Genomic DNA, 27,825 nt, shown 5'->3' with positions numbered 1-27,825 from the left:
TCATGGCTTGGAATTTTGCTGTACTCGTACTCGTGCCAATCTACTCGTACTCATGAAAAAATACTCGTATTCATAGAAAATACTCATAATAGTTTTCCTGTAAGTTGTTACTATGAAACTATCATAGTGTGGAGGATCCACACTATCCATGTGGAAAATGTTGGAAATATCTTCCACAGAGGGAGTATGTTTTTCAAACATAATTGATCAGAGTTGACCATTTTGAAACCCATACTCCCCCTGTATTATAGCTTTACTTATATCTTCCACAACTGGAGTGAGTATAATGGAAGTTACCCAATTATCTCTTTTATTCAAAACTCATACTCCCTCTGTGGAAGTCTTAAGCTAAATCTTCCACAGGGGTAGTGTGGATTTTAAATGGAATAGCCCATTTTGTTTCTTGTTGTGTAAAAACTGATTGCGATTACTTGCTGCTGGAATCTTCTTTGAAATACTGGAACACGGATGAGAAGTCTTTCATTGCAAAGCCTTTGTTACACATGATTCTGTAGATTTGATGAGCTAGTGACCCTAATGGTGTGGGTGTCTTGGTCATAGTGGCTGAATTCTGTGCAAGGCCAAGATCCTGTCAAAGATAAGATAAAAAGTTATATGCATTATACATGCCGATCTGATGGACTGCACACCTTATCAGTTCAGTTCAGTTTTATTTCATCAAATTCAATCCATACAAATAAATACAATATAAAAAAGCTTTTACAAACACCGTATAATATGGTGAAAATGATGAGGATGCCACTGAAACGCAGTGGGTGGTCAGATTTGTTATATTCTCTTTGATATCTTACATTTAAAAAAACCTGTTACCAAGCTTTGATATGGGAAGCAAAAATGTGTATAACAATACCCCATATGATATACTTCCGATAGTGGTTACCACTTTTCGTTTCACACCATCAACAACAAAACACATTTTGGGTGTTAAATTTTACTGGGGTAAAGTAATGAGAAAAAATATGAGCTTTGATATCAAAAAATCAGTTTTTATGAGAACAAATGGGAGATGAGGCAATTGATCTGGTCATACATATTTAAAATGGATTCGGTATCTTGGTCATATGTTCTGAGCAGGGCATGTCAAAGAAAGTTGAAATGCATTGATATGGAGATCCGGTCTGCTAGAGAACCATCTGACTGGTGTATATTGCATCTTGGTTATGGTGGCAGAGGGAGAGTTTCTATACAAAATTGTATGTGTCGTTACACCAACACCTGCCATGTTTTATCTTACCTTAGTCATAAGAGCTGTACCAAATCCTCCTTTATAATCATTACTTGATGGTACACCTTCAAGTACTCCAGGTACAGGATTGTATGTGTCACTGGCCCAACACCTGTCACTACTTGTCTTGTCTTACCTTAGTCATAAGAGCTGTACCAAATCCTCCTTTATAATCATTACTTGATGGTACACCTTCAAGTACTCCAGGTACAGGATTGTATGTGTCACTGGCCCAACACCTGCCGCTACTTGTCTTGTCTTACCTTAGTCATTAGAGCTGTACCAAATCCTCCTTTATAATCATTACTTGATGGTACACCTTCTAGTACTCCAGGTACAGGATTGTATGTATCACTGGACCAACACCTGCCGCTACTTGTCTTGTCTTACCTTAGTCATTAGGGCTGTACCAAATCCTCCTTTATAATCATTACTTGATGGTACACCTTCTAGTACTCCAGGTACAGGATTGTATGTATCACTGGACCAACACCTGCCGCTACTTGTCTTGTCTTACCTTAGTCATTAGAGCTGTACCAAATCCTCCTTTATAATCATTACTTGATGGTACACCTTCAAGTACTCCAGGTACAGGATTGTATGTATCACTGGACCAACACCTACCACTACTTGTCTTGTCTTACCTTAGTCATTAGAGCTGTACCAAATCCTCCTTTATAATCATTACTTGATGGTACACCTTCAAGTACTCCAGGTACAGGATTGTATGTATCACTGGACCAACACCTGTCGCTACTTGTCTTGTCTTACCTTAGTCATTAGGGCTGTACCAAATCCTCCTTTATAATCATTACTTGATGGTACACCTTCTAGTACTCCAGGTACAGGATTGTATGTGTCACTGGCCCAACACCTGTCACTACTTGTCTTGTCTTACCTTAGTCATTAGAGCTGTACCAAATCCTCCTTTATAATCATTACTTGATGGTACACCTTCAAGTACTCCAGGTACAGGATTGTATGTGTCACTGGCCCAACACCTGACACTACTTGTCTTGTCTTACCTTAGTCATTAGAGCTGTACCAAATCCTCCTTTATAATCATTACTTGATGGTACACCTTCTAGTACTCCAGGTACAGGATTGTATGTATCACTGGACCAACACCTGCCGCTACTTGTCTTGTCTTACCTTAGTCATTAGAGCTGTACCAAATCCTCCTTTATAATCATTACTTGATGGTACACCTTCAAGTACTCCAGGTACAGGATTGTATGTGTCACTGGCCCAACACCTGTCACTACTTGTCTTGTCTTACCTTAGTCATTAGAGCTGTACCAAATCCTCCCTTATAATCATTACTTGATGGTACACCTTCAAGTACTCCAGGTACAGGATTGTATGTGTCACTAGCCCAACACCTGTCACTACTTGTCTTGTCTTACCTTAGTCATTAGAGCTGTACCAAATCCTCCTTTATAATCATTACTTGATGGTACACCTTCAAGTACTCCAGGTACAGGATTGTATGTGTCACTGGCCCAACACCTGTCACTACTTGTCTTGTCTTACCTTAGTCATTAGAGCTGTACCAAATCCTCCCTTATAATCATTACTTGATGGTACACCTTCAAGTACTCCAGGTACAGGATTGTATGTGTCACTAGCCCAACACCTGTCACTACTTGTCTTGTCTTACCTTAGTCATTAGAGCTGTACCAAATCCTCCTTTATAATCATTACTTGATGGTACACCTTCAAGTACTCCAGGTACAGGATTGTATGTGTCACTGGCCCAACACCTGTCACTACTTGTTTTATCTTACCTTAGTCATAAGAGCTGTACCAAATCCTCCTTTATAATCATTACTTGATGGTACACCTTCAAGTACTCCAGGTACAGGATTGTATGTGTCACTGGCCCAACACCTGTCACTACTTGTCTTGTCTTACCTTAGTCATTAGAGCTGTACCAAATCCTCCCTTATAATCATTACTTGATGGTACACCTTCAAGTACTCCAGGTACAGGATTGTATGTGTCACTAGCCCAACACCTGTCACTACTTGTCTTGTCTTACCTTAGTCATTAGAGCTGTACCAAATCCTCCTTTATAATCATTACTTGATGGTACACCTTCAAGTACTCCAGGTACAGGATTGTATGTGTCACTGGCCCAACACCTGTCACTACTTGTCTTGTCTTACCTTAGTCATTAGAGCTGTACCAAATCCTCCCTTATAATCATTACTTGATGGTACACCTTCAAGTACTCCAGGTACAGGATTGTATGTGTCACTGGCCCAACACCTGTCACTACTTGTCTTGTCTTACCTTAGTCATTAGAGCTGTACCAAATCCTCCTTTATAATCATTACTTGATGGTACACCTTCAAGTACTCCAGGTACAGGATTGTATGTGTCACTAGCCCAACACCTGTCACTACTTGTCTTGTCTTACCTTAGTCATTAGAGCTGTACCAAATCCTCCTTTATAATCATTACTTGATGGTACACCTTCTAGTACTCCAGGTACAGGATTGTATGTGTTGCTGGCCCAGCACCTACCACTACTTGTCTTGTCTTACTTTAGTCATTCGAGCTGTACCAAATCTTCCTTTATAATCATTACTTGATGGTACACCTTCTAGTACTCCAGGTACAGGATTGTATGTGTCACTAGCCCAACACCTGTCACTACTTGTCTTGTCTTACCTTAGTCATTAGAGCTGTACCAAATCCTCCTTTATAATCATTACTTGATGGTACACCTTCTAGTACTCCAGGTACAGGATTGTATGTATCACTGGACCAACACCTGCCGCTACTTGTCTTGTCTTACCTTAGTCATTAGAGCTGTACCAAATCCTCCTTTATAATCATTACTTGATGGTACACCTTCTAGTACTCCAGGTACAGGATTGTATGTATCACTGGACCAACACCTACTTCTACTTGTCTTGTCTTACCTTAGTCATTAGAGCTGTACCAAATCCTCCTTTATAATCATTACTTGATGGTACACCTTCAAGTACTCCAGGTACAGGATTGTATGTGTCACTGGACCAACACCTGCCGCTACTTGTCTTGTCTTACCTTAGTCATTAGGGCTGTACCAAATCCTCCTTTATAATCATTACTTGATGGTACACCTTCTAGTACTCCAGGTACAGGATTGTATGTGTCACTGGACCAACACCTGCCGCTACTTGTCTTGTCTTACCTTAGTCATTAGGGCTGTACCAAATCCTCCTTTATAATCATTACTTGATGGTACACCTTCTAGTACTCCAGGTACAGGATTGTATGTATCACTGGACCAACACCTACCACTACTTGTCTTGTCTTACCTTAGTCATTAGAGCTGTACCAAATCCTCCTTTATAATCATTACTTGATGGTACACCTTCTAGTACTCCAGGTACAGGATTGTATGTGTCACTGGACCAACACCTGCCGCTACTTGTCTTGTCTTACCTTAGTCATTAGAGCTGTACCAAATCCTCCTTTATAATCATTACTTGATGGTACACCTTCTAGTACTCCAGGTACAGGATTGTATGTGTCACTGGACCAACACCTGCCGCTACTTGTCTTGTCTTACCTTAGTCATTAGAGCTGTACCAAATCCTCCTTTATAATCATTACTTGATGGTACACCTTCAAGTACTCCAGGTACAGGATTGTATGTGTCACTGGCCCAACACCTGACACTACTTGTCTTGTCTTACCTTAGTCATTAGAGCTGTACCAAATCCTCCTTTATAATCATTACTTGATGGTACACCTTCAAGTACTCCAGGTACAGGATTGTATGTATCACTGGACCAACACCTGCCGCTACTTGTCTTGTCTTACCTTAGTCATTAGAGCTGTACCAAATCCTCCTTTATAATCATTACTTGATGGTACACCTTCAAGTACTCCAGGTACAGGATTGTATGTGTCACTGGCCCAACACCTGCCGCTACTTGTCTTGTCTTACCTTAGTCATTAGAGCTGTACCAAATCCTCCTTTATAATCATTACTTGATGGTACACCTTCAAGTACTCCAGGTACAGGATTGTATGTGTCACTGGCCCAACACCTGCTACTACTTGTCTTGTCTTACCTTAGTCATTAGGGCTGTACCAAATCCTCCTTTATAATCATTACTTGATGGTACACCTTCTAGTACTCCAGGTACAGGATTGTATGTGTCACTGGCCCAACACCTGTCACTACTTGTCTTGTCTTACCTTAGTCATTAGAGCTGTACCAAATCCTCCTTTATAATCATTACTTGATGGTACACCTTCAAGTACTCCAGGTACAGGATTGTATGTGTCACTGGCCCAACACCTGCCGCTACTTGTCTTGTCTTACCTTAGTCATTAGAGCTGTACCAAATCCTCCTTTATAATCATTACTTGATGGTACACCTTCAAGTACTCCAGGTACAGGATTGTATGTGTCACTGGACCAACACCTGCCGCTACTTGTCTTGTCTTACCTTAGTCATTAGAGCTGTACCAAATCCTCCTTTATAATCATTACTTGATGGTACACCTTCAAGTACTCCAGGTACAGGATTGTATGTATCACTGGACCAACACCTGCCGCTACTTGTCTTGTCTTACCTTAGTCATTAGAGCTGTACCAAATCCTCCTTTATAATCATTACTTGATGGTACACCTTCTAGTACTCCAGGTACAGGATTGTATGTATCACTGGACCAACACCTGCCGCTACTTGTCTTGTCTTACCTTAGTCATTAGAGCTGTACCAAATCCTCCTTTATAATCATTACTTGATGGTACACCTTCTAGTACTCCAGGTACAGGATTGTATGTGTCACTGGCCCAACACCTGCCGCTACTTGTCTTGTCTTACCTTAGTCATCAGAGCTGTACCAAATCCTCCTTTATAATCATTACTTGATGGTACACCTTCAAGTACTCCAGGTACAGGATTGTATGTGTCACTGGACCAGCACCTACCTATACTTGTCTTGTCTTACCTTAGTCATCAGAGCTGTACCAAATCCTCCTTTATAATCATTACTTGATGGTACACCTTCAAGTACTCCAGGTACAGGATTGCATGTGTCACTGGCCCAGCACCTACCTATACTTGTCTTGTCTTACCTTAGTCATTAGAGCTGTACCAAATCCTCCTTTATAATCATTACTTGATGGTACACCTTCAAGTACTCCAGGTACAGGATTGTATGTGTCACTGGCCCAGCACCTACCTATACTTGTCTTGTCTTACCTTAGTCATCAGAGCTGTACCAAATCCTCCTTTATAATCATTACTTGATGGTACACCTTCAAGTACTCCAGGTACAGGATTGCATGTGTCACTGGACCAGCACCTACCTATACTTGTCTTGTCTTACCTTAGTCATTAGAGCTGTACCAAATCCTCCTTTATAATCATTACTTGATGGTACACCTTCAAGTACTCCAGGTACAGGATTGTATGTGTCACTGGCCCAACACCTGCTACTACTTGTCTTGTCTTACCTTAGTCATTAGAGCTGTACCAAATCCTCCTTTATAATCATTACTTGATGGTACACCTTCAAGTACTCCAGGTACAGGATTGTATGTGTCACTGGCCCAGCACCTACCTATACTTGTCTTGTCTTACCTTAGTCATCAGAGCTGTACCAAATCCTCCTTTATAATCATTACTTGATGGTACACCTTCAAGTACTCCAGGTACAGGATTGTATGTGTCACTGGCCCAACACCTGACACTACTTGTCTTGTCTTACCTTAGTCATTAGAGCTGTACCAAATCCTCCTTTATAATCATTACTTGATGGTACACCTTCAAGTACTCCAGGTACAGGATTGTATGTGTCACTAGCCCAACACCTGTCACTACTTGTCTTGTCTTACCTTAGTCATTAGGGCTGTACCAAATCCTCCTTTATAATCATTACTTGATGGTACACCTTCAAGTACTCCAGGTACAGGATTGTATGTGTCACTGGCCCAACACCTGCTACTACTTGTCTTGTCTTACCTTAGTCATTAGAGCTGTACCAAATCCTCCTTTATAATCATTACTTGATGGTACACCTTCAAGTACTCCAGGTACAGGATTGTATGTGTCACTGGCCCAACACCTGCCGCTACTTGTGTTTAAGATTGATGCCAACATCTTTGGATCAAGCCCTAATCTGTTAGAAGTGGTGATAAAATATATCAGAGAAATTAATTAGAAATTGGTGCAACCTTTGAACTAGGTAGGCAGTCTTCTCATACACCCTCTGTTTATTTTAATGGGGCATACAGAATAAAGCAGCTTGTGGGTGGTGCACCTGTTTGTAAAACCTTGCCTAGAAATGGGGCTGTTCAAGTTGAAATCCATACTCCCCTTAACTTATGGAAGACATAACCTTCATCTTCCACACAGGGAGTGTAAACTAAGTCAACTATTCAGGTAACTCCATTTGAAATTCACACTCCCGTGTTGGAGATTAAGGGCATGTTTTCCATAAGGGGTGTGTGGATTTCAACTGGAATGGCACAAATAACACTATAACATTAACCTACAAATCATGTGCTCATGCTTGGAAATGATTCATACAAAATGTTTTTATTCCTAACTTTTCATCAAATTGTGACCTGTCACCTGATATCAGACTCATTATGTGACACAATCCAGTCCATGAGAGTAAAGGCAGCAAATTTGAAATTGAGATAAGGCAAAAAAAAAGGAGTAAAAAACAATAAAATCCAGAAGAAAATATTATACATCACAAAATCTCATAACTTTAGAACCAAGTATGCTAGACCTTTGTTGTTTTCAGTATATGATAGCCTAATGTTTGTATAAGGTAATATTTAAATTGTAGTAACTCAATTTTCAAAAATGCCTCCTTTGGCTCCCATGGAGCAGATCGTGGTACATATATAAACTCTTGGAAGTAAAGGTCCGTGCCCTTTTAATTGATGCCTCAGCAAGCCTTATATTAAGTATGCCTGGACCAGGAGCTAAAATGGGCTCCTGGTCCTAAAGATGGCACCAGGGGCCAAAACTTGGCAACCATGGGGTAATAAAAGCCTGGGATCCTGTTTAATGTAAGCCTTGTGCCTCAGTTGCTTTGAAGTTAAAAATCATCTGCTAAAACAACCTGTGGTTTTCTGTCCAAGACTTGACTACATCTCAGGTGATTTGATGCCAACTTGGTCAGAATATAAATTAGTACATACATACCTCATTCCCAAGTTCATTGTTTCTGATACCCCGATCATTGATATTGCCAACATCATATTATTACAAATTTTAGCAGCCTGAAAAATTAAGGAAAACACACACAGAAAATGTTAAAATCAAGTATAAAAAGTTGTCTGTCTTGCCCTAAAAAGAGTTTTATGTTCTCTTTTGTTTCTTGATTACATTGCATTGTGAAATTATAATTCACAATAATTCCTACATTTATCTTTGGTGGAATCAATGGCAGCACCAGGAAATTTCTTGGGGGAATGTCATTGGGGGAGAAGTGAATTTATTTTTTTTTTGGGGGCAAAATCAACCAATTTTGTGCAAACGTCCTGCAAAAAGTGGAAATTTGTGTAATTTTGGGTTTTTACTGGTGGGGGGGGAACAAGAAAAATATTTGGGGGGAGGGGCAAATGAAGATTAAATAAATAATCTGTAAAACGTATAAACAACATCTTCTGGAAAGCTATTTTTAAATGCTTTTACCATTATTATCATGTGTACTTGCATCACTAATTTTGGACATAAATTTCATTAATTTAGTTATCACTAATTAGTATTTGACATGTGTTTTTTTTTTGTGTTTTTTTTAATGTTCAACATAGGATGTCATTGATGGACATGACAGTTGGTTGGTTGGACTTGTCTTCTTTTAACTTCAACCAACCTGCTGCCAACAAATCTACAGGCAATAGATAGTGAAGGTCTCCTTCGCTGTCTATGCCAAATGGACAGGCAAACCAACAAAACCCACTCACCTGGCCAGTCCCAACTGGTCCTGTATTTACAATGTTTTTACCCAAATATTGTAGTATTTCTTTTGCTGCTTCAAATTCATCCGTTTTAGCACCCACCATAAATGTTAATACTCCATCTCTGGCTGCATTTACACCTGAAAATATGAAAATAGATTACTTGGAATATGTTTTCTGTAATGGAAAATATACCCCAAACCAACTCATTTGTTGCACTTCCCCCATACAAGGACAACATTATAAGAATGACTTCACTAATAAGATATTATGAACTGCCTTATGAAAAATACCAAGAGACTTGCTCATAATTATATAGAGAAGAGAACCACCATTAGGTTGGTTGAAAATTTCAACCAGCCTAATCATGAAGCTCCCGTGACGCAGGTCTCGTCAACCTGAAGTCCTGGGTTCGATTCCCAGGCGGGATCACTTTTTCTACTTGTCTCCTTTATTATTTGCGTAGGGCTAACCTGGTGAAAAATTATGTTTATTTATATAATTCCCCGATCATGCCACTGTTTTTCCAAGAACCACCATAGCCACGAACTATGAAAAAAAGACTTAACAGCTCCTCCTACATGCATACATGTATATGTTCAAAGCAAAAATAGGAACAACTGCTATTTTTGCGTGGAGCAATGAAGTGGAAACTTAAAATAACACACCACCTGTGTTATATCAGGCAATAGAGATATCTCTATATATTAAGTTTTTACTAAAACATGAAGTTTAGCTAAAAATCTAAAAATCACAAAAATAACCACTGTTACACTGACTAAGGCATCAGACTACAGCGTGATAGCATTTGATTATTTGTGGCCAAAATTGGCAGAATTCAATATTTAGCAGAAATGTTATTTAAAGAACAAAACAAATCATATTTTTGCATCAAGATGTACTTACACTAACAGATGCAATTTCGTCCAATATTTACCAATAATCACAACAACATGCTGTGACATGGTCGTGGCCATTTTGAATTTCAACCGGAAAAATTGACTTTTGACAAGTCATACCGTTTTGGGTGACTTGTTTTATTAGTTCTCTGTGGGACACAGATGGTGTTTACCAAGATTTTCTAAAATCATTTTTGGATGTGAATGTATTGATCTGCAACATATGCCTTGACCAAATAAGATTTTTTTCTCACCTCCTGACACAGGTGCGTCCATATAGAGGGCGCCTTCTTATCTGCCATGCCCGCTACTTCCTGAGCCACTGTTGGGTCAATTGTGCTGCTGTCAATAAGAAGGCAGCCTGTTTTTACAGTTCTGTATAAAAATAAACAATTGGTCGCATGTCATAAGTTGGGTACAATTTCCATTACATGGTCAAAAATGACAAAAAATGTGTTTTTGGATATGTTGTATATATTGACAATCTCTAATAATTAACACCATTTTTAACCTTAACACATGCTTAATTTTTGAGATAATGCTTAATTAGTAATTAATTAATACACAGGTGTCTATGTAAATCTCAATTTTCAAATGCTTTTTCTCAAATCGGACCTCAATTACAAAAATGACTGTAAATTTTTTATTTTATGCAAGAATGTCATCAGATTTGGAGGATATGTTCTCAATACATTAATGCTTCAAATGAACTTTTTAAAATAATTGCACGTAAGTTAATTACATTGTGAAGGTCAATGACCTTTTTACGAGTAATTAGCAAGATGGTTATTCTATTGTTGAGGAAATGAATATCAAGAAGAGAAATGTACATTAGCATATTGCTAAAACTACTGAAATTCAACTAGGATTTCATTAAAAATGAAAAAATGGAACATATAACCCTTAAGGTGGTACTACACACCTTAATAAATTTGTGACTATTTTTGCATTTTTCTCAAAAAATAATATCACACTGGTAACAAAAGTCATGTATATTAGAGGGGTAAAGAATCCAGTTACTACACTGGAATTTCAGTGACTCAAGACAAGCGGTACGTTATTTATGATAAGAAAAGAGGTACTGCTAGAAAGTACCTCATTTCTTAACATATATAATGAGCCCTTGTCTTGAATCACTGAAATTTCAGTGAAGTAATTGGATTCCATGCCCCTATAATATACATATAACTTTTGTTACCAGTGTGTAGTTACTTTTTGAGAAAAATGAAAAGTTAGTCACAAAATTTATCAGGGGTGTAGTACCACCTTAAGTAGTCAGTAATTGTTTTAATTGTACAAATTCAACATTCAAAGCTGTCAATACATCATACCCTCCCTAGATTTGAAAAAGTAACCAGCAGTTTTGACATGCTGACATGTGAATTTTCACATAGGCCCTATTGTACACTCCCGCATCCGCCTGCTCCACATCCGCCTGCTCCTCCACCCCTGGCATTTTTCATTTCAACTGATGTGATTTTTTTACAGAATAATGTATAATTATATGCTTCAGTAGACTGAAAGAGTATAATATTAGGCTTAAAATGAGGTATCAACCACTGCTGTAGGATATGGGGTTACGGAAAGCCAATCAAATTTGTTTCGCAATTTTCAGAAAAGTGTAATCCCTCCACCCTTTTAGCATACCCAACTTATGACATGCGACCAATTATTACAAATTACGAGCTTGATGAAGTCATTTTTGTTATGTTTACAATTCTTAATTTACTAATAAAAATGTAATTTTACATTACACATGTACCCGACAGTAAATAAAATATTCTAAACCCTCTTACTATGTGAAAAGACAAAACTATGGCTCCAATTACCAAATTATCTCCTGAAATTCCAATATCTTTTATTCAAATCTTTTTAAAATAACTTTTATTTTTTTTGAGTTTGTAATTGCTGTCTGTCTGACAGACAGAAATTATAACATCTGTGAGTGGACACTACGAATGAGCCGTAAACTCGGCAAATTTCATTCTGAGTTACAGTGTAAAATATGCGTGTCGGTCGTATTCATAGGTATCTCAATTTGGCGCGACAAGTATCTCATCAAACACTGTTTAAACTAATCAATAATCCTATTGCTGAAGAGGATAATAATAAGCTTCTACCTATTTCTATAGAATCCTTTAAATAGTTCTTGTCTTTGTTTGCTTTGGCTAAATCCTGTTCCAGTGGTGGATAACAAAGCATTGTATTTTGTCTAGGTATGTATAACCAACAATTAACAATGAGAGGACATTCCTGAACCTCGTTGACTTGGGGATGATTTAAAATGACCGCCAAGTATGACTGTTTGATATTTATTACCAGAAATGTGGAAAAAGAGACACATGTACAACCGAAAAAAAGTACAATTTTGTTGAAGGAACAGATTTCAACAAACCATAACCCGCTAGTGGATATCGTTTGAAGTCAAATGATATACCATTTTAAAGCTTATGATACATATTTTCTAAACACGAAATAAAACAAAATTGACCGGGGGCCGACTTTACGGCTGATCCGTGGTGTCCAGTCACATTATAGTGTTCTATGGGGCACTGAAATACACGCAATTATTCGTAACTTGCAAATTCAATATCCACATCCTGAATCAATTGAAATTTATACTTTTTTGCTGAACCGCTGCCCGAGCAAGCAAACAATCACAAAATGCCTAAAATACTTACTCAAATATGCCACCTGTGCCAGAATACACCTCTATTACATTAGGACTTGAGGGCAGCATGGTAATAATCCTGTCAACTTTATCAGCAACTTCTGCCGGTGTATCTACTACCGTGGCTCCCAAGTCTTGTAGCTCAGCCGAGGCTTCTGGGTAGACATCGTTGACAACCAGTGGGTATCCTTGTTTATGTAGATTCTTGGCCATGTGGTTGCCCATGTTACCAAGGCCTATGAAGCCTATTGGGGTTCTAGATGACTGAAAAACAAGAGCAAAAGTAAATATTGAGAGCTAGTTCACTTAGCCATTATTAACACTTTGTAGGCCTGCCCTGTCAATCATTTGGGAAAGGTTCAAATTGTGATTGACCACATTTTGGCTAGATGGAATCAGCTGGGTGGATGACTGAGGTCAATAATCAGTGAGTAATTTTCTTGACCCAATCCCAACTATGTGAAATAATCTGGGTATGCCTGGTCATGAAACACAATATGTTCACCCTGACCCCTTTCAAGTTCCTCTACTCCATTAAAAGCAGAATTAGATTAGAAGAATTTTTGACTTCAACACTAAAAAATTTGATCGCTTACCGGGAGCGCTTTCACAGTACCAACTGCGTCCTCAGCCTCAGAATTAGATTGATTTGAGTTTTTTCTCTTTTTCATTGAGTCATTCACTTTCTTTTGGGGGGGCAGCTACATCATATTGCTATCATTTCTCACTTTTAAATATTTTTAAAATCTAAGGGCTCATATTGAAATACCCTACCACACTTTCACACAGAAAGAAGGCAGGATTCCCCTCGCTAAGCACCCGCCTCAGGAAAGCTTGGTCATAAAACGGATGGAGTACACCCTGCCTTTTGATGTGGTCTGGTGACAAGGATTATAATAAAAGTTTATCAAAGACTGGCAATTTTATTGATTGTTGAACTAATTGAACTAATCGGCTCATCGCACAACCCAGGAAAGCACGCCCTAATTTAAGTGGCTAATTGCAGTGTTATAATCACACAGGATTTTAACAAAAGAAGGCTAGCACAGGAAAGCTGCAGGATGGCGCACACCTTCCTGTGTAAGGGAATTTCAATATGAGCCCTAATGTAGGCCTACTTTTGGTGCAATTAATATTTTCATGCTGTCTTCAATTTCAACTCAACTTACCTCATTTGTGGTAGAAACTGTGGAAAGTAAAAAATATAAAACAAATAATTAATATGATTCTACTATGAACGGTATACAATGTACTCAGAATAAGTAAGTACATGTACTATGAACATATTAAATTATTGTTATGACATGTATACATGTATCATGAAACTTCTACACTGAGTAGATTTCACTAAATGTGAATTAAAGCCATTTTTGTTATTGTAAAATTTGCTGCAGAAGGACACCCTCAATATTTTTCAATGGATTGTTACCCCGGAGGGGTCACTCCCATTGTGGCCTGTACACCATCCGTGATAATCAACTTTTGAAAAGCACCCTAAACAAGGATTTAACCCTTGGCTAAAACGATACCCTAAACACGGATTTTCTTCCTTGCATCAAATTTCATACCATAAATTTCATTTCCGCGTATTAACAATTTCAATTTTGCTACCCTTTTTTCCTATATTTCATGTTTTTGACACCCTGCGCCAGTTGATTCATAGTTGTGTGCCCTTAAGGTGCACTGAGCCTGGATGGGCTCTCTCTCTCTGTCTCTGCACTCGTGGAAGCTACATGTGCCTGGTTGTGATTATCACATTAGATTAATCCCTAATCCTTTTATTGGCGTGGTGACAGCTTGGATTCAAACCAGTCATCTCTGAAGTCTCTCAGCTGACCTTCCTGACGAAATTGGTGGTCATCTTGAACCCTAAATGTGTGATCTTTCACAAGACTGTGAGCGACCAGTAAGCTTAAAACAGTAAGCTTAAGCCTGCAAGCCTGCAAGGCTGCATATTAGCTTTTATTCTGGTTCACATACACGAGTGTAAAAACAATCAGCAATGGCCACAACACATCGTGCGCCGAAGCAATGGCCTCTAACAAAGAACGAAACAATAAACTCATTTGAAAGCTGGAAACATAACCTCCAGTATACACTGTCATTAGACCCAAGCTTTTCTCCCTACTTGGTTGAAGGAGCGGTATGGGGCAAAAAGTCAAAAACTTCCCCTCTTCGAGGTCTCACTAACGACGGTGAGGACATACAGGAAGCCCAAAGGAAAACAGCAGTCCAGAAAAATGCTGCATTAAAGCTTATGCTTGGACAAATAGCCAACTATTGTCCAATTATCTCACGAAATACAATACTCAAAAACTGCACCAGCCTGAAAATGATATGGCAAGCCATCCGTCTCCATTTTGGCTTCCAAACAACAGGTGGCCACTTCCTAGAGTTCAACAATATTACCCTTGGCCCTGATGAACGGCCAGAGGACTTGTACCAGCGCCTAGTAGCATTCACCAAGACAACCTCATGCGTGAAGGAGGCGGCATCAGTCACCATGACCAAGTCATCGATGAAGATGAGGAGATTACGCCTACACTCGAAAACTTTGTAGTGTTAACGTGGTTGCGCCTTATAAACCCTGATCTGCCCCGATTAGTAAAGCAGCGTACGGTACAGAGCTAAGATCCGCACCTTGGCTTCTATCAAAGCCGAAATTTCTCAAGCTCTGGATTCGCTCCTGGATGAGCTGAGCTCAAACGATGCTGCTCGCAGCATGCGCACTAGTAGTCAGCGTGAGACCGATGCCTAAATTGAAAGCTAAGAAATCATTTGGTAAATCCTGCCCTCTGTGTGAGCAAGCTGGTCGGCATGACCATGCGCATTTCTTAAGCGAGTGCTCGTATTCTCCCTGAAAAGGACAGAAAATACCTGGCCCAAGGCCACAGCTTAACATCCTTGATGATTGTGACAGCGACTCAGATTTAGCATGCGCCTTTGTTGACCAATCTGACCTTAGTGCGCAGCCCAATGTTCAGACAGCGCTGTAATTCATGTTGATCAGTCTCCTTATGTAGATGCATTCCACAAGCACCATGCGGTCCGCATCACCATTGACAGTGGATCCACTGGTAATCTCATTCGCGAAAACACTGTCCAACGATTAGGATGCCCCATTCATCAGAGTTCGCAGTCTGCCCGTCAAGCTGATGGGTCATCCCCTCTTAAGGTAGTTGGGGAAACAACCTCACCTTTACTCGTGACAGACACTCCTTTGTCTTTAAAGGTCTAGTTGTTAGAGACCTTGACGAAGAAATCCTTGCAGGTATTCCCTTCATGAAATGCAATGATGTCGCAATTCGCCCTGCTAAGAACCAAATCATCTTGACAGATGGTACAATTATCACTTATGGCGCCAACAAGAGCCCCAAATCCCAGCACACTGTTCGTCAGTGCCCATATACTTCGTGGACCTTCTCAAAACACTACCATATGGCCAGGCTCATACGTTGAGGTAAATCTCCCTGCAGACATCGTTGAATCAGATGCTACTTTTGCCATTGAGCCCGTGTTGATACCCCCGCCGGTAGGTTCCTACCGCCCAAACAAGCCTGGCCCAAGCCTGATGTAATCACAAGTATTGCAGGCAGGGTTCGCATTCCCAACAATACTGGTGTGCCACTTGTCATCAGAAAGCATGAACATCTTGGCCAGATACACACTGTTTTTTCACCATCACTAACTTCTAAGCCATCACACACTGCTGCAGCAGCATCAGTCAGTGTCCCAAAGCCCAGTTCACCGGTTAACTACTCAGCTGCTGTTGCCCTTGACCCAGATGGTATACTTGGCACTTGTGAGCAATCCAACTTCCGCAGTCTTCTCGATGAGTACGATGAGGTTTTTGACCCTAGTTTCCCAGGTTACAATGGTGCTGTCGGCCCTTTCAAATCTGTGGTTAATATGGGACCGGTCCAACCCCCCCAACGCAAAGGTCGTCTCCCATTGTATGCACAGGATAAACTCCAAGAGTTGCAATCAAAGTTTGATCAGCTTGAAAAAGCAGGCGCCTTTGCTAGACCTGAAGATGTCGGTGTGTGTGTCGAATACCTTAACCCGTCCTTTCTTGTCAAGAAGCCTAATGGAGGCTTTCACCTGGTTACTGCATTTGCTGATGTCGGTAGATATAGCAAGCCACAACCCTCTCTAATGCCCAATGTGGACTCAACATTATGCTCAATTGCCAAATGGAAGTATTTGATTGCCACTGACTTGACTAGTGCTTTCTACCAAATCCCTTTATCCCATGAGTCCATGAAATACTGTGGTGTTGCAACTCCCTTTCGTGGGGTGCGTGTGTATACACGGTGTGCCATGGGTATGCCAGGTTCTGAAACAGCCCTTGAGGAACTGATGTGTCGTGTCCTTGGTGACCTCTTAGAGAAAGGCGTCGTAGCAAAACTCGCTGATGACTTGTACTGTGGTGGTAATACTGTGGATGAACTTGTTGAGAATTGGCGCCAAGTTTTGCAAGCTTTGTCTAAGTCTGGGTTACGCTTTTCTGCTTCCAAAACAGTCATTTGCCCCCAAAAGACAGTAATTCTGGGTTGGATTTGGTCAAATGGAACCCTTTGTGCTAGCCCCCATAGCATCGCCACACTTTCCAGCTGCTCGCCTCCAAGCAAAGTTGGTGGCATGCGGTCCTTCATCGGTGCATACAAGGTTCTGGCCCGTGTCATTCAGAATTGTGCCAGTCTGGTAGCCCCATTAGATGATGCTATTGCAGGGCACCAATCAACTGAAGAGCTTACATGGTCTGATAGTCTGCATACTGCTTTTCACAAGGCTCAAGCAGCACTGTCTTCCGCTAGGGCAGTCACACTTCCCCATCCCAATGATCAGCTTTGGATCATTACTGATGGATCCGTGAAGAAACATAGCATTGGGTCGACATTGTATATTTCCGCAATGACAAACTCTTCCTCGCCGGGTTCTTCAGTGCTAAATTGCGTGATCGACAGCCAACATGGTTACCCTCACGAAATTGAGGCGCTGTCTATTTCTGCCTCCACCAAGCACTTCAGTCCCTATGTTATTCAGTCCAAACACAAGACATGTATCCTCACTGACAGCAAACCTTGTGTTCAGGCATATGAAAAGCTCTGCCGGGTGAGTTTTCAGCCAGTCCTCGCGTGTCCACATTCCTCTCCACTGTCAGTCGTTTCCAAGCATCTGTTCGTCATCTTGCAGGATCAGCTAACTTTTGCTAGTCGTAATGCCCCTGACTGCACTGAGCCCACTTGTCAAATATGCTCCTTTATCAAACGTGAAGAGGAAGCAACTGTCCTTCGTGTTTCCGCACATGACATTCTGTCCGGGAAAGCTAAGCTCCCTTTGCCAGCAAAGCAGCCTGGCATGCTATTCAGCAGGAATGCCCGGATCTGCGGCGAACACATGCTCATCTAGTTCAGGGCACTCGCCTTCAAAGAAAGCTACTTCTGTCAAAGATGTGAAGCGCTATTTGCAGGTTGCATCTATCGCTAGAGATGGCCTACTTGTTGTTCGTCGTGATCAACCATTGTCCCCAACTCGCGTTTTTATTGTTGTTCCCAGACAGGTCTTAAATGGTCTTCTCACTGCCCTGCACATCCAACTTGACCATCCCTCCAAACATCAGCTCAGTTTGGTGACCCAGCGTTACTTTTATGCTCTTGATATGGACAAGGCTATTGATCAAGTGACATCAACTTGTCACCAGTGTGCTTCTCTGTCCAATGCCCCTAAGACATTGATCGAGCAGTCCTCAAGTGACCCTCCCGATGCAGTTGGCATTTCTTTTGCAGCTGATATCCTGAAGCGTAGCCGCCAGCTAGTCCTTGTGCTGCGCGAAACCTCAACGGCCTACACAGCTTCTTGCATTGTCGAGAATGAACAACATGGCACGTTGTGATGCCCTGATTCAATTGTGCATTGAACTTCGTCCACTTGATGGCCCCCTGCAGTCATTCGTGACTGACCCAGCACCAGGGTTTGTTCGACTCGCCAATGACAAACTTCTCACACGCTACCATCTATCGGTTGAGATCGGTCGTATTAAAAATAATAACAAGAATCCTGTTGCTGAGAAAGCCATTCGTGAGCTTGAAGATGAGTTGCTCAGACAAGATTCTACAGGTGGTCCGGCTACAGCATTATCACTTGCCATTGCTACTGCAGCCCTTAATACTCGCATCAGATCCCGAGGTCTTTCAGCCCGTGAGATGTGGTTTCAGCGAGACCAGTTTACCAATGAGCAGGTTCCTTTCACTGATTGTCAAATGATTCAGGCCCAGCATGCCTTGCGAAAAGCCCCATTAGCCTCTGCCTCCCCAGCAGCAGAGTTGGAGGTTGGTGATCTTGTCTACCTCTACTCAGATCGCAAGAAATCTCATGCTAGAGATCGCTACTTAGTCACTACTATCGAAGGCCCATGGTGCAACATCCGCAAATTTGTGGGTTCTCAGCTTCGAATACTTCTTATCGTATCAAGAAATCTGAGTGCTTTAAGGTCCAGTATTATCCTGACCTGGATTCTCGCCCCTTTCCCAAGTCGTCTCCACCCACCGAGGATTCCGAGTTTGTTGAAGTGGTCCCTGAATGTACTCCTCCAGAGCCTCCTTTCATACCTGGCGAGTTGTCCACACCTGCTACTTGTGACCCCTGCCCAGGAATGCTAATCACTCGCACCCCAGTTCTGAGTCAGATCCTCGCGATCCCTTGCGCGATAGCGGTCATAGCTCCAGCAATACCTCCGGTTTGGTTGCACAGTCTAATCCATGTACGGGTAACAGCAGTGAGGTTAGTGAAAGTATCCCCCAAGCTAGTATGGTTGGCCCTGAGATCATGCCACCATTGCTCACACAAAGGCGTTCCGCGCGCCCTCACAACCTTCCTGAGCACCTAAAAGACTATGTGTTAAACTAAATGGACAGGTCACTGTGTACTATGACATTTATCCATCATCGGTGTCCTCCTATATGGTCACTTCATTGAACTTTGAACTGATTTACGTATGGCATGTGGAATTCTAAAAGAAAACTCAGGAACTGACGTTTACTTCTTTGAACTTTGAACCATTTTACATTCATGTTGAATGTCAGTTTGTCATTGCAGACAAAAAGACTCTTGAACTGTTGATGTTATTGACTGTTGGCACATTGCCTATTTTGAGTGTTCTAACCAGCAGTGTCTTCATTCACATAAGCTGTTTGATTGGTTTCTGCAAGTCAGTTGTTAGTAGTAGTTGTTTAGTAGTGTTATCCTCACTTCCTTGTGAGGAAAGTGATCTTTTTTTTTTTCTTAAAAAAAACAAAAAGAGAGAAAGAGGTAGTTACGCCAGTTGATTCATAGTTGTGTGCCCTTAAGGTGCACTGAGCCTGGATGGGCTCTCTCTCTCTGTCTCTGCACTCGTGGAAGCTACATGTGCCTGGTTGTGATTATCACATTAGATTAATCCCTAATCCTTTTATTGGCGCTGCCTAAACTCGTTACGCGCGTATCGTGCCTACCCACGAAAAACTACCCTTTTTACGCGTTTTCATTATCACGGATGGTGTACAGGCCACAATGGGAGTGACCCCCCGGGATTGTTACTTGTAAACAAATTGTTTCGCTGACACATTTTGAGAAGGTGAAATTCATGATCTTTTGATAATTAGTTTGGGATTGTTTTATTTTAACCTCTGGCATGAGAGATTGAGAATGTGGGTTAAAGATAAGCCACTCTGTGTTTCCTTTTTTGCAACTAAAATAGGCTTCTCATAGAGCTTAAATTGACAGGCCGGGATGCTAGCCGATTCGTTGTAATTCTAAGATGGCGGATATGCCAAGCACCCTCACTACGTTCAGGTTAGGCCTGGCATTTTCGGTAATTTTGTACCCGGGTACCAGCGCGTTTTTTTGGGGTAAACCGGTACCAAATTGCAAAAAAAAAAAAAAAAAAAAAAAAAAATTTGGTTTTGTAGTGTCGGTGGATAGACTAGGATCATTCATGGTTGAACAAAAAAAAAAAAAACCATTGAATTTGAATGCATTTTGAAATCATTAATAGAGTATGACATGAATACAAAATATCAATTTTCATATTAAAAATACAAAACTTCTTGAATTTTTTTTTTTTTTTTTTTTTTTTTTTTTTTTTTTTTTTTTTTTTTTTTTTTTTTTTTTTTTTTTTTTTTTTAGGTCAACCATGAATGATCCTAGCGTTAGGTCTAGGTCCGGGGACACCACAAAACCGAAAAAATAAAAAACTTCGGGTACCCGGACAGGGTATTTCCTGCCCGGGTAATGTAATCTCGAAAATGCCAGCCTTAGTTCAGGTCTGTGACGTGAGAGGGTGCTTGACCAGGGGTCCATTTCACTAAACTTTATGAAGCTTCATCGGCCTTTTCAAACTTCAAAATTTTCACAATAATAGTGCAAAAATACATTGTAGTCCACCAAATGGCTTCAATTAGGTCATCATGTTACAAAATTTTCTTACTTTCTCAGACACCCCATGCGTGCACAACTTTATGGGTACCGGTACATAATTATAAAGCAAATAATTCAGACAATAAAAGTCAAAACTTGTCCACAAATGGCTTCACTTGGGCTGTCTTTTCGCAAAAGTTTCTAACTTCTGAAACCCCCTCAGACACCCCCTCGTCCGGGCAAGCGCTCGGGATGGCCACTTGGCATGCCATTACTTTTTTTGTCAAAATTGGGCCTCCCCTCTGACTGCTCTGATCCGCCACTGTCTATCAGAAGTTGACAGACAGGAATGTGTCATTGATCATCAAAAGGGAAAATGGGGTAGCTCCCTTATACTTTGGTCTATTGAGTTGGGGTTGGGGCTTCACCATTCTCTTTCTTTTATGCTCTTTCCAGGGATACCAAATTTGTTGGGGTTAGTTGAAGAAATCCAAAATCCACCGGACTCGCTACCGTGAGTTCCAATTTTTCATACATAGACAGTCATAGGGTCTACATTGTCATTGGATTTTGGAACTGGGGAGCGATTGCCTATGAGGGTGCAACTCTACTAGTCTTATTACAAGACTGCCCTACCCCAACCCTAAACCCTAACCCTATTCACCTGTATTCACCTGTATTCACCTGTCTTCTCGGGCTCTGATGGAGGCTATAAAAAGCCTATAAAATGCCCACCTTAAACATCTAAATTACACTGCATAGCCTAATAAGTGAGAAGGAGTTAGTAAACTGACTTCTGCTGCCAATCGGGTCCAATTCCATATGTGTACTTGTTGTACCACTTGGAGAGAGCCGCGTCGACACCATTCTTGAATTCATTGACTGATTTGGCTGTTACTACATCGTCCGGGAGCTTATTCCACGGAGTTACTACTCTTTGGGTGAATGAATTTGACCTTAAGCTGAGTCTTGAATGCCTCTTCTGAATTTTCATACTATTGCCTCTTGTTCTCCCTTCTTTAGCCAACACAAATAAAGCCTCTTTCTGAACATCATTGAAGCCATGCATTATTTTGTAGACTTGAATCAAGTCACCTCTTACTCTCCTATATGCCAATGATGGCAACTTCAATGCTTCTATAATCTCTCTGCATAGCTGAGTTCCTTCAGTTCAGGGACTATCTTAGTGGCTCTCCTCTGTACTTTCTCGACACTCAATCTGTCCTTACATGTATGAAATGCTGGGTGCCATAGGCAATTGGCATATTCCACATGTGGTCTGACCAGGGTTTTGTAGAGAATCTGAAACATCTCTCTGTCCATATAATCAAAAGATCTCTTGATTACACCTGTAATCCTGTTAGCTCTAGATGTTATAAGGCCAACATGTTTACTGAACTTCAGTGAAGGATCAAATAGCACACCAAGATCTTTTTCTTCATTCAAAAAAACTCCGTAAACGAGGACTGGACTCAAGTCTAGCAAGTTGCACCCGATTCGGTAATCATACCGGAACATGCTCTGACCATGCATGCATCAAAGATCAAATCAGGTTTACTGCAAATTATTATTATAGTAAACTGAATGTGCATGCAGTTTGCAACTTGCAACTGAATTGGCAATGAGGTCATGCCATGGCATTGATGATCAATCTGAATCATGATCAGTGAGTAGGTATGCTAGGTGAATTCAAATTTGCCATAAAACTGCATCATTTCACATATCAAATTAAAGCCCTTGAGTAAAGAAAGCCAAAACTGAAAACATTTTTGTCATAGCACTTTCCGTAACAAAGTTACATCTTGTCAAAGATTGACTTTCATCAAAAAGATTCTGCTAGCAAAATTCCCCAAAACGGCGTTTAGGGGTGTTTCTAGATCTTACTTAGTCTCATGGCGATAGCAGCTTTTTTTAATGGAACTGCTAACAAAATCCCTCTAAAATTCCATGTGTGACTTGATTATCACCATAAAAAATCATATATTTGGGTCAAGTGAAGTATAGAAAACATATTTATGTAGGTTTCCTTCACCGACCTATTCTCGAAAAAAATTCAAATTTCTATGTAAATATGCATTGTGTTTGGGCCCCGGTCTCGGCGAATTTCGCTGACTAGCAAATGTGTTAACTAAGGTTTGCCTGGGATACCTACAGTGAGTGAGTGATGATTGACAATCTGATTGACTGAATTTCGGACTGCAGACTATAATAATAATAATAAACCAGACTTATATAGCGCCAGAGCAAAGGCATCAAGGCGCTTTACAGAACAAGAATAAAATACACCTTAAAAGTATGCTACTATATCTACATAACTTACACTACCTTAAAAGTACATCATTAAAAAGCATGTAAAAAGAACATGATAAAAGTTATCAAAAACATATAAAAAGCATAGTGAAAAGGCAATCAAACAACAATGTATTACATAAGCAACTGAGTAAAATTCCGTCAGCAAATAGGCCTATACAAAACGGAAAAACAAGTAATTGCAAACAAGGAAAGCACAAAGTTTATGAGTCGTAGGCATGGCTGAACAGGTGTGTCTTGAGGCGCGATTTGAATTGTGAAACAGTCTGAGGAGATCGAAGAGCAAGAGGGAGGTTATTCCACAGAACTGGCGCTACGCGTGAGAAGCTTCTGAGTGTGATCGGAATCCGTCCCTCACGTGAGGGACGGACATCAATAGATTAATTGCTGTGTTTAATTAACCCTTGTTAAAATTTATTCCTTTAAGTTAGTTTAATATATAACCCTTCAACCAATAGTTATTTCATGCATGAAAATGTTGCCACATGTGCATCAATTATTTCACTATACAAAATTTTCACGTGTGAGGGACGGAAATCAATAGAATAAGCAATCACCACCATTAGTTACATCTTCAAGTTTTCTATTGAAACTTATACACATGTTTAATCAATATATACTTTTCATGAAAGAGTAATGTTCCATCTCTCCAAAAATTAAGAAATTTGACTCAGTTTGTTTTCAAGGCGTCTATGAAGCAGGTCCAAAGTTTATGTGAGGGACGGACATTTTCTATGTGAGGGACGGACAAAATGTTACAAAATTTCAAATTTGGCAAGATTTCTCCAAATCCACCACTAATGCTATCCTTGACATCTAAATGAAATGCAGTTGTCAAAATAATTCAAGTTCAGTGGAAATATCATATGATTATACCCCCTAAATACTTGTGTGAGGGACGGACAGCTTGTCTGTGAGGGACGGACATATGATTGCCTAAATATCTTATTCAGTGTGTATTTCTCTTTTAATTTCAAATAACACAGAAGTTTTACTTCATGCTGTTTGTTTTCAATACCCAATTGTAGTTTTACTGATAAAGAAGCAGTAATTTACAATAATATTAATTTTAATAAGTTGGTGTGAGGGACGGACAGACCCTCTTTTTAACAGGACCTTCAATTCCAAATATTTGGGGGCATGACCTAACTGGGATTGGCCTGAATTTGTTCTAGACAGACTCTCTGACTGGGTAGAATTGGGTTTAATATTTAGTGGCCAAATATTTTCACTCAACATACATTGGTACCTGTACATCCAAAATAAGTTGGTGTGAGGGACGGACATGTCGGTCCCATAATTAATTAAGGACTAATAACTCTTAGATTTAAAGATTGGTAATTTTAGTTTCTTTATCTCTAGTAAGGTGAGCACTAATATTGATAGATAGGGTGTATGCTATTTTAATTCCTTAGAATATTTCTCAGAGAAACAACTTTTTTGGATTTTTATCTGTGAGGGACGGACAAATTTTCTAGCATTCACCTTCCATGACCTCCAACTCTCTTCTGAAAGACATCTAATTAAAAATCTCATTGATATTTCATGTGGCAGGGGTTGCACTATTGATATGTAAACAAAAATAATTTCACTCAACATACATTAGTACCTGTACATATAAAATTTAGTTAGTGTGAGGGACGGACATGTCCGTCCCTCACATTAATTAAGGACTAATAACTCTTAGATTTAAAGATTGGGAATTTTAGTTTCTTTATCTCTAGTAAGGTGAGCACTAATATTGATAGATAGGGTATATGCTAATTTAATTCCTTGAAATGTTTCTCAGAGAAAAAACTTTTTTGGATTTTTATCTGTGAGGGACGGACAAAATTTCTAGGGTTCACCTTCCATGACCCCTTCTATCTTCTGGAAGACATCCAATTACAAATCTCATTGATATTTCCTGTAGCAAGGGTTGTACTAATAATCTGTAAACAAAAATTGACAATAGCATATTTATCTTCCTAAGAGAAGTATTTTCATAATAATGCAACACAGTGTCCGTCCCTCACGCTACAAATGATGCACGCAACTTTAGCGGCACGGAAAACACAAAATTTGCGACAAATTTTTCTTTTTTCTTTTAGATTATTAAAATATAATCCTTTCCACCAAATTAAAACCATTTTTTATGGAAATTTGAATAAATCCTATTTTTTCACCAAATGTTACCCAATTTCCGATCACACTCTTCTGCCGTACGTTTTTGTTTTCCACGCGGATTCCTGGAGGAGTGGGCTTGTCTTGTGTCATGTGTGTGATAAAAAAACTGTGATTGCAATGCCAATGCCAATGTCATGACTTGGGGTAGTTCGCAACGTAAACTTAAAAAAACGGGCAAAACAGACACGTCATTTATCAGTATGACATTTTCGTATTCTGTCGGTCCGTGCCACGTCACTTCCGGTTGATGATGCGACTCACGGTCGAGTGAAAACATTCGATTTTTGTTGATGATTTCTGTCATTGGTGTTATGTAAATTTCGATCGCAAATAGTCAGTGGAATCAAACAACCGTTTCTAAGTCTTCAGAGTGGAAGAAACTTACTTGATTTACCGTTTATATACTGACAAACTTAAAATTAAATTCAATGGTCGAGTGTCGTTTTTTCCGAAATTGAGGGTCACTCCAGCAACATCGCTATGTAGCCTCCTTCACAGCCGGTTTCTGTTGTTAACAACAAACCGTGAGCCACATGCAGTTTGGGCCCGAGACTAGAGATAGCCCGGATGTCCGACCGACAGAATTGGTGCTGCCCTATTTAACTAGCAGAGGCCAGAGCTAACCTATACTAAAATGCAGAAAACCTTAGACGAGCGCGTATTGTAAGGATACATCGCGTATATACTGCGTTGCACGCACTTGTCTCTGATTGGCTGCTAAGGCGATATGTTGTTGCTGAGTGGAAATTTATGAATGAACTGTGCGCCGTACGCGTTGTTAGCGCCGAATTTGCAACATCACGGTAGTCGCGCTCGTAAAAGGTTTGCTGCATTTTAGTATAAGTACGGTACCGTATGGGTTTCTCGTACTAGACGTAGACTTGGGGTCAAATAATTTACATACCTGAAAAAGCCCGACAGGCAATATTGTTGCTTTTCCCTGACAGCAGCCTTGTCGAAAAGGCAACCGTTCGTGATGCAAATACGCTAATATTGCTGGCCATTTTTGCAAAAGCTGTTGTTTTGTGTAGCGTAAGCTTAACGATTGAGAAGTTTCGATGTATTCGCGGGGTCACGGATAAAAATAGCTCACGTTTGCGAGGTCAGTATTCAAGCAGGGCCGTGACACTCGTATTCAATCCCTGTATAAAAAGTGAAGTCACTTCGCCGGCAGTTTGAGTGACAGTGATTGACGGTTGCTATGCCGGTTGCTATGCATTTGAGTGCGCAGCCTAAATCTTACGTACTTGTGAACGGCTATCATGCGCAAGACTGCTTTATTACTTAAAAGGACTTATCCTGTATTTGATTGACAGTTGCTAGGTCATTTGAGTGCGCAAGATTTGATTGGTTAATTTAGTTCCAGATCTCAGTTCTAATCTTGAACGACTGTCGAGGAAGTCTATTTCGAGCTATTTTCCAAGATGGCGCTCATCGACTGCCAATTATTCGGACCCTTTCCAGCAAAAATACAGCTTATTTAACCAGTCTCGTCATGGGGTCATCGAAGAGAATATTTTCCTAGCATATTGAGCTAACTCCTCAGCTGTTTGGTTTTTCACGATATGATAGTAATGGAAAGATTCGACCAAATGTTCGCCGTTTTTCGCCATTTAATTTTTTTTTTAAACGATGACGTAAACATGATCATCTCTTCCACAGAAAATACACTCCTACACGTACAGGGGTACAGCTAGGCCATCACATGTATCATCCCGCACAGGCTGAATGACTGACTTCATTTGCGCAAACGACTGGCTTATCCTATAGTATATTAGTACTCGAGAATCCTTGATTCAAGGCTCACTGCACCAAGGCATCATAGGCATGGGCGCTTAGGAGCACGCGGGGGGCACTCTGTGATTTTTTTGATGAGAGGGCTTGCTGCTTCAAAACCGGTGGGGGGTTCTTCAAGATGAAATGATATAGTGTGCGGCTCACTTTTGCAGTAAGGGACTTTTTGTGAGAGAAATATACAAAATCAGTGTAATCAAAAAGCAAATTTTTCTCGTGGAGCGGGCAATTTCTAGGCATTGTAGGGCCTACCGTAATGACCCAGTTTACTATTTTTTCCTCTTGGGCCACTGTATTGCAAAATTTAAACTTATTTCCTTTGTTTTTTATTTTTCTTTGATATTTTTACTCTGAAAGTACGGTAAAAGTGCATATTTTGGTAGGCCTACATATAGGCCTAAATTGAAAT

General features: G+C 40.3%; 1 protein-coding gene across 1 annotated transcript; it reads right to left on the bottom strand.

Annotated features, from left to right (window-relative positions):
* On the bottom strand, window positions 1-26,731 carry LOC140143028 (3-hydroxyisobutyrate dehydrogenase, mitochondrial-like). Its single transcript, XM_072165060.1, is given in 9 exon segments — window positions 1-589; window positions 7,225-7,381; window positions 8,422-8,498; window positions 9,186-9,319; window positions 10,333-10,368; window positions 10,371-10,453; window positions 12,760-13,013; window positions 13,919-13,935; window positions 26,527-26,731. Coding segments are annotated over 9 exon segments (1,020 nt in total). The 5' UTR covers window positions 26,627-26,731; the 3' UTR covers window positions 1-427.
* Window positions 26,732-27,825: the final 1,094 nt, after the last annotated feature.

Source organism: Amphiura filiformis, chromosome 20 (assembly GCF_039555335.1).
Source record: "Amphiura filiformis chromosome 20, Afil_fr2py, whole genome shotgun sequence".
Taxonomy (NCBI): domain Eukaryota; kingdom Metazoa; phylum Echinodermata; class Ophiuroidea; order Amphilepidida; family Amphiuridae; genus Amphiura; species Amphiura filiformis.
This window is presented reverse-complemented; position numbering and strand designations above follow the sequence as displayed.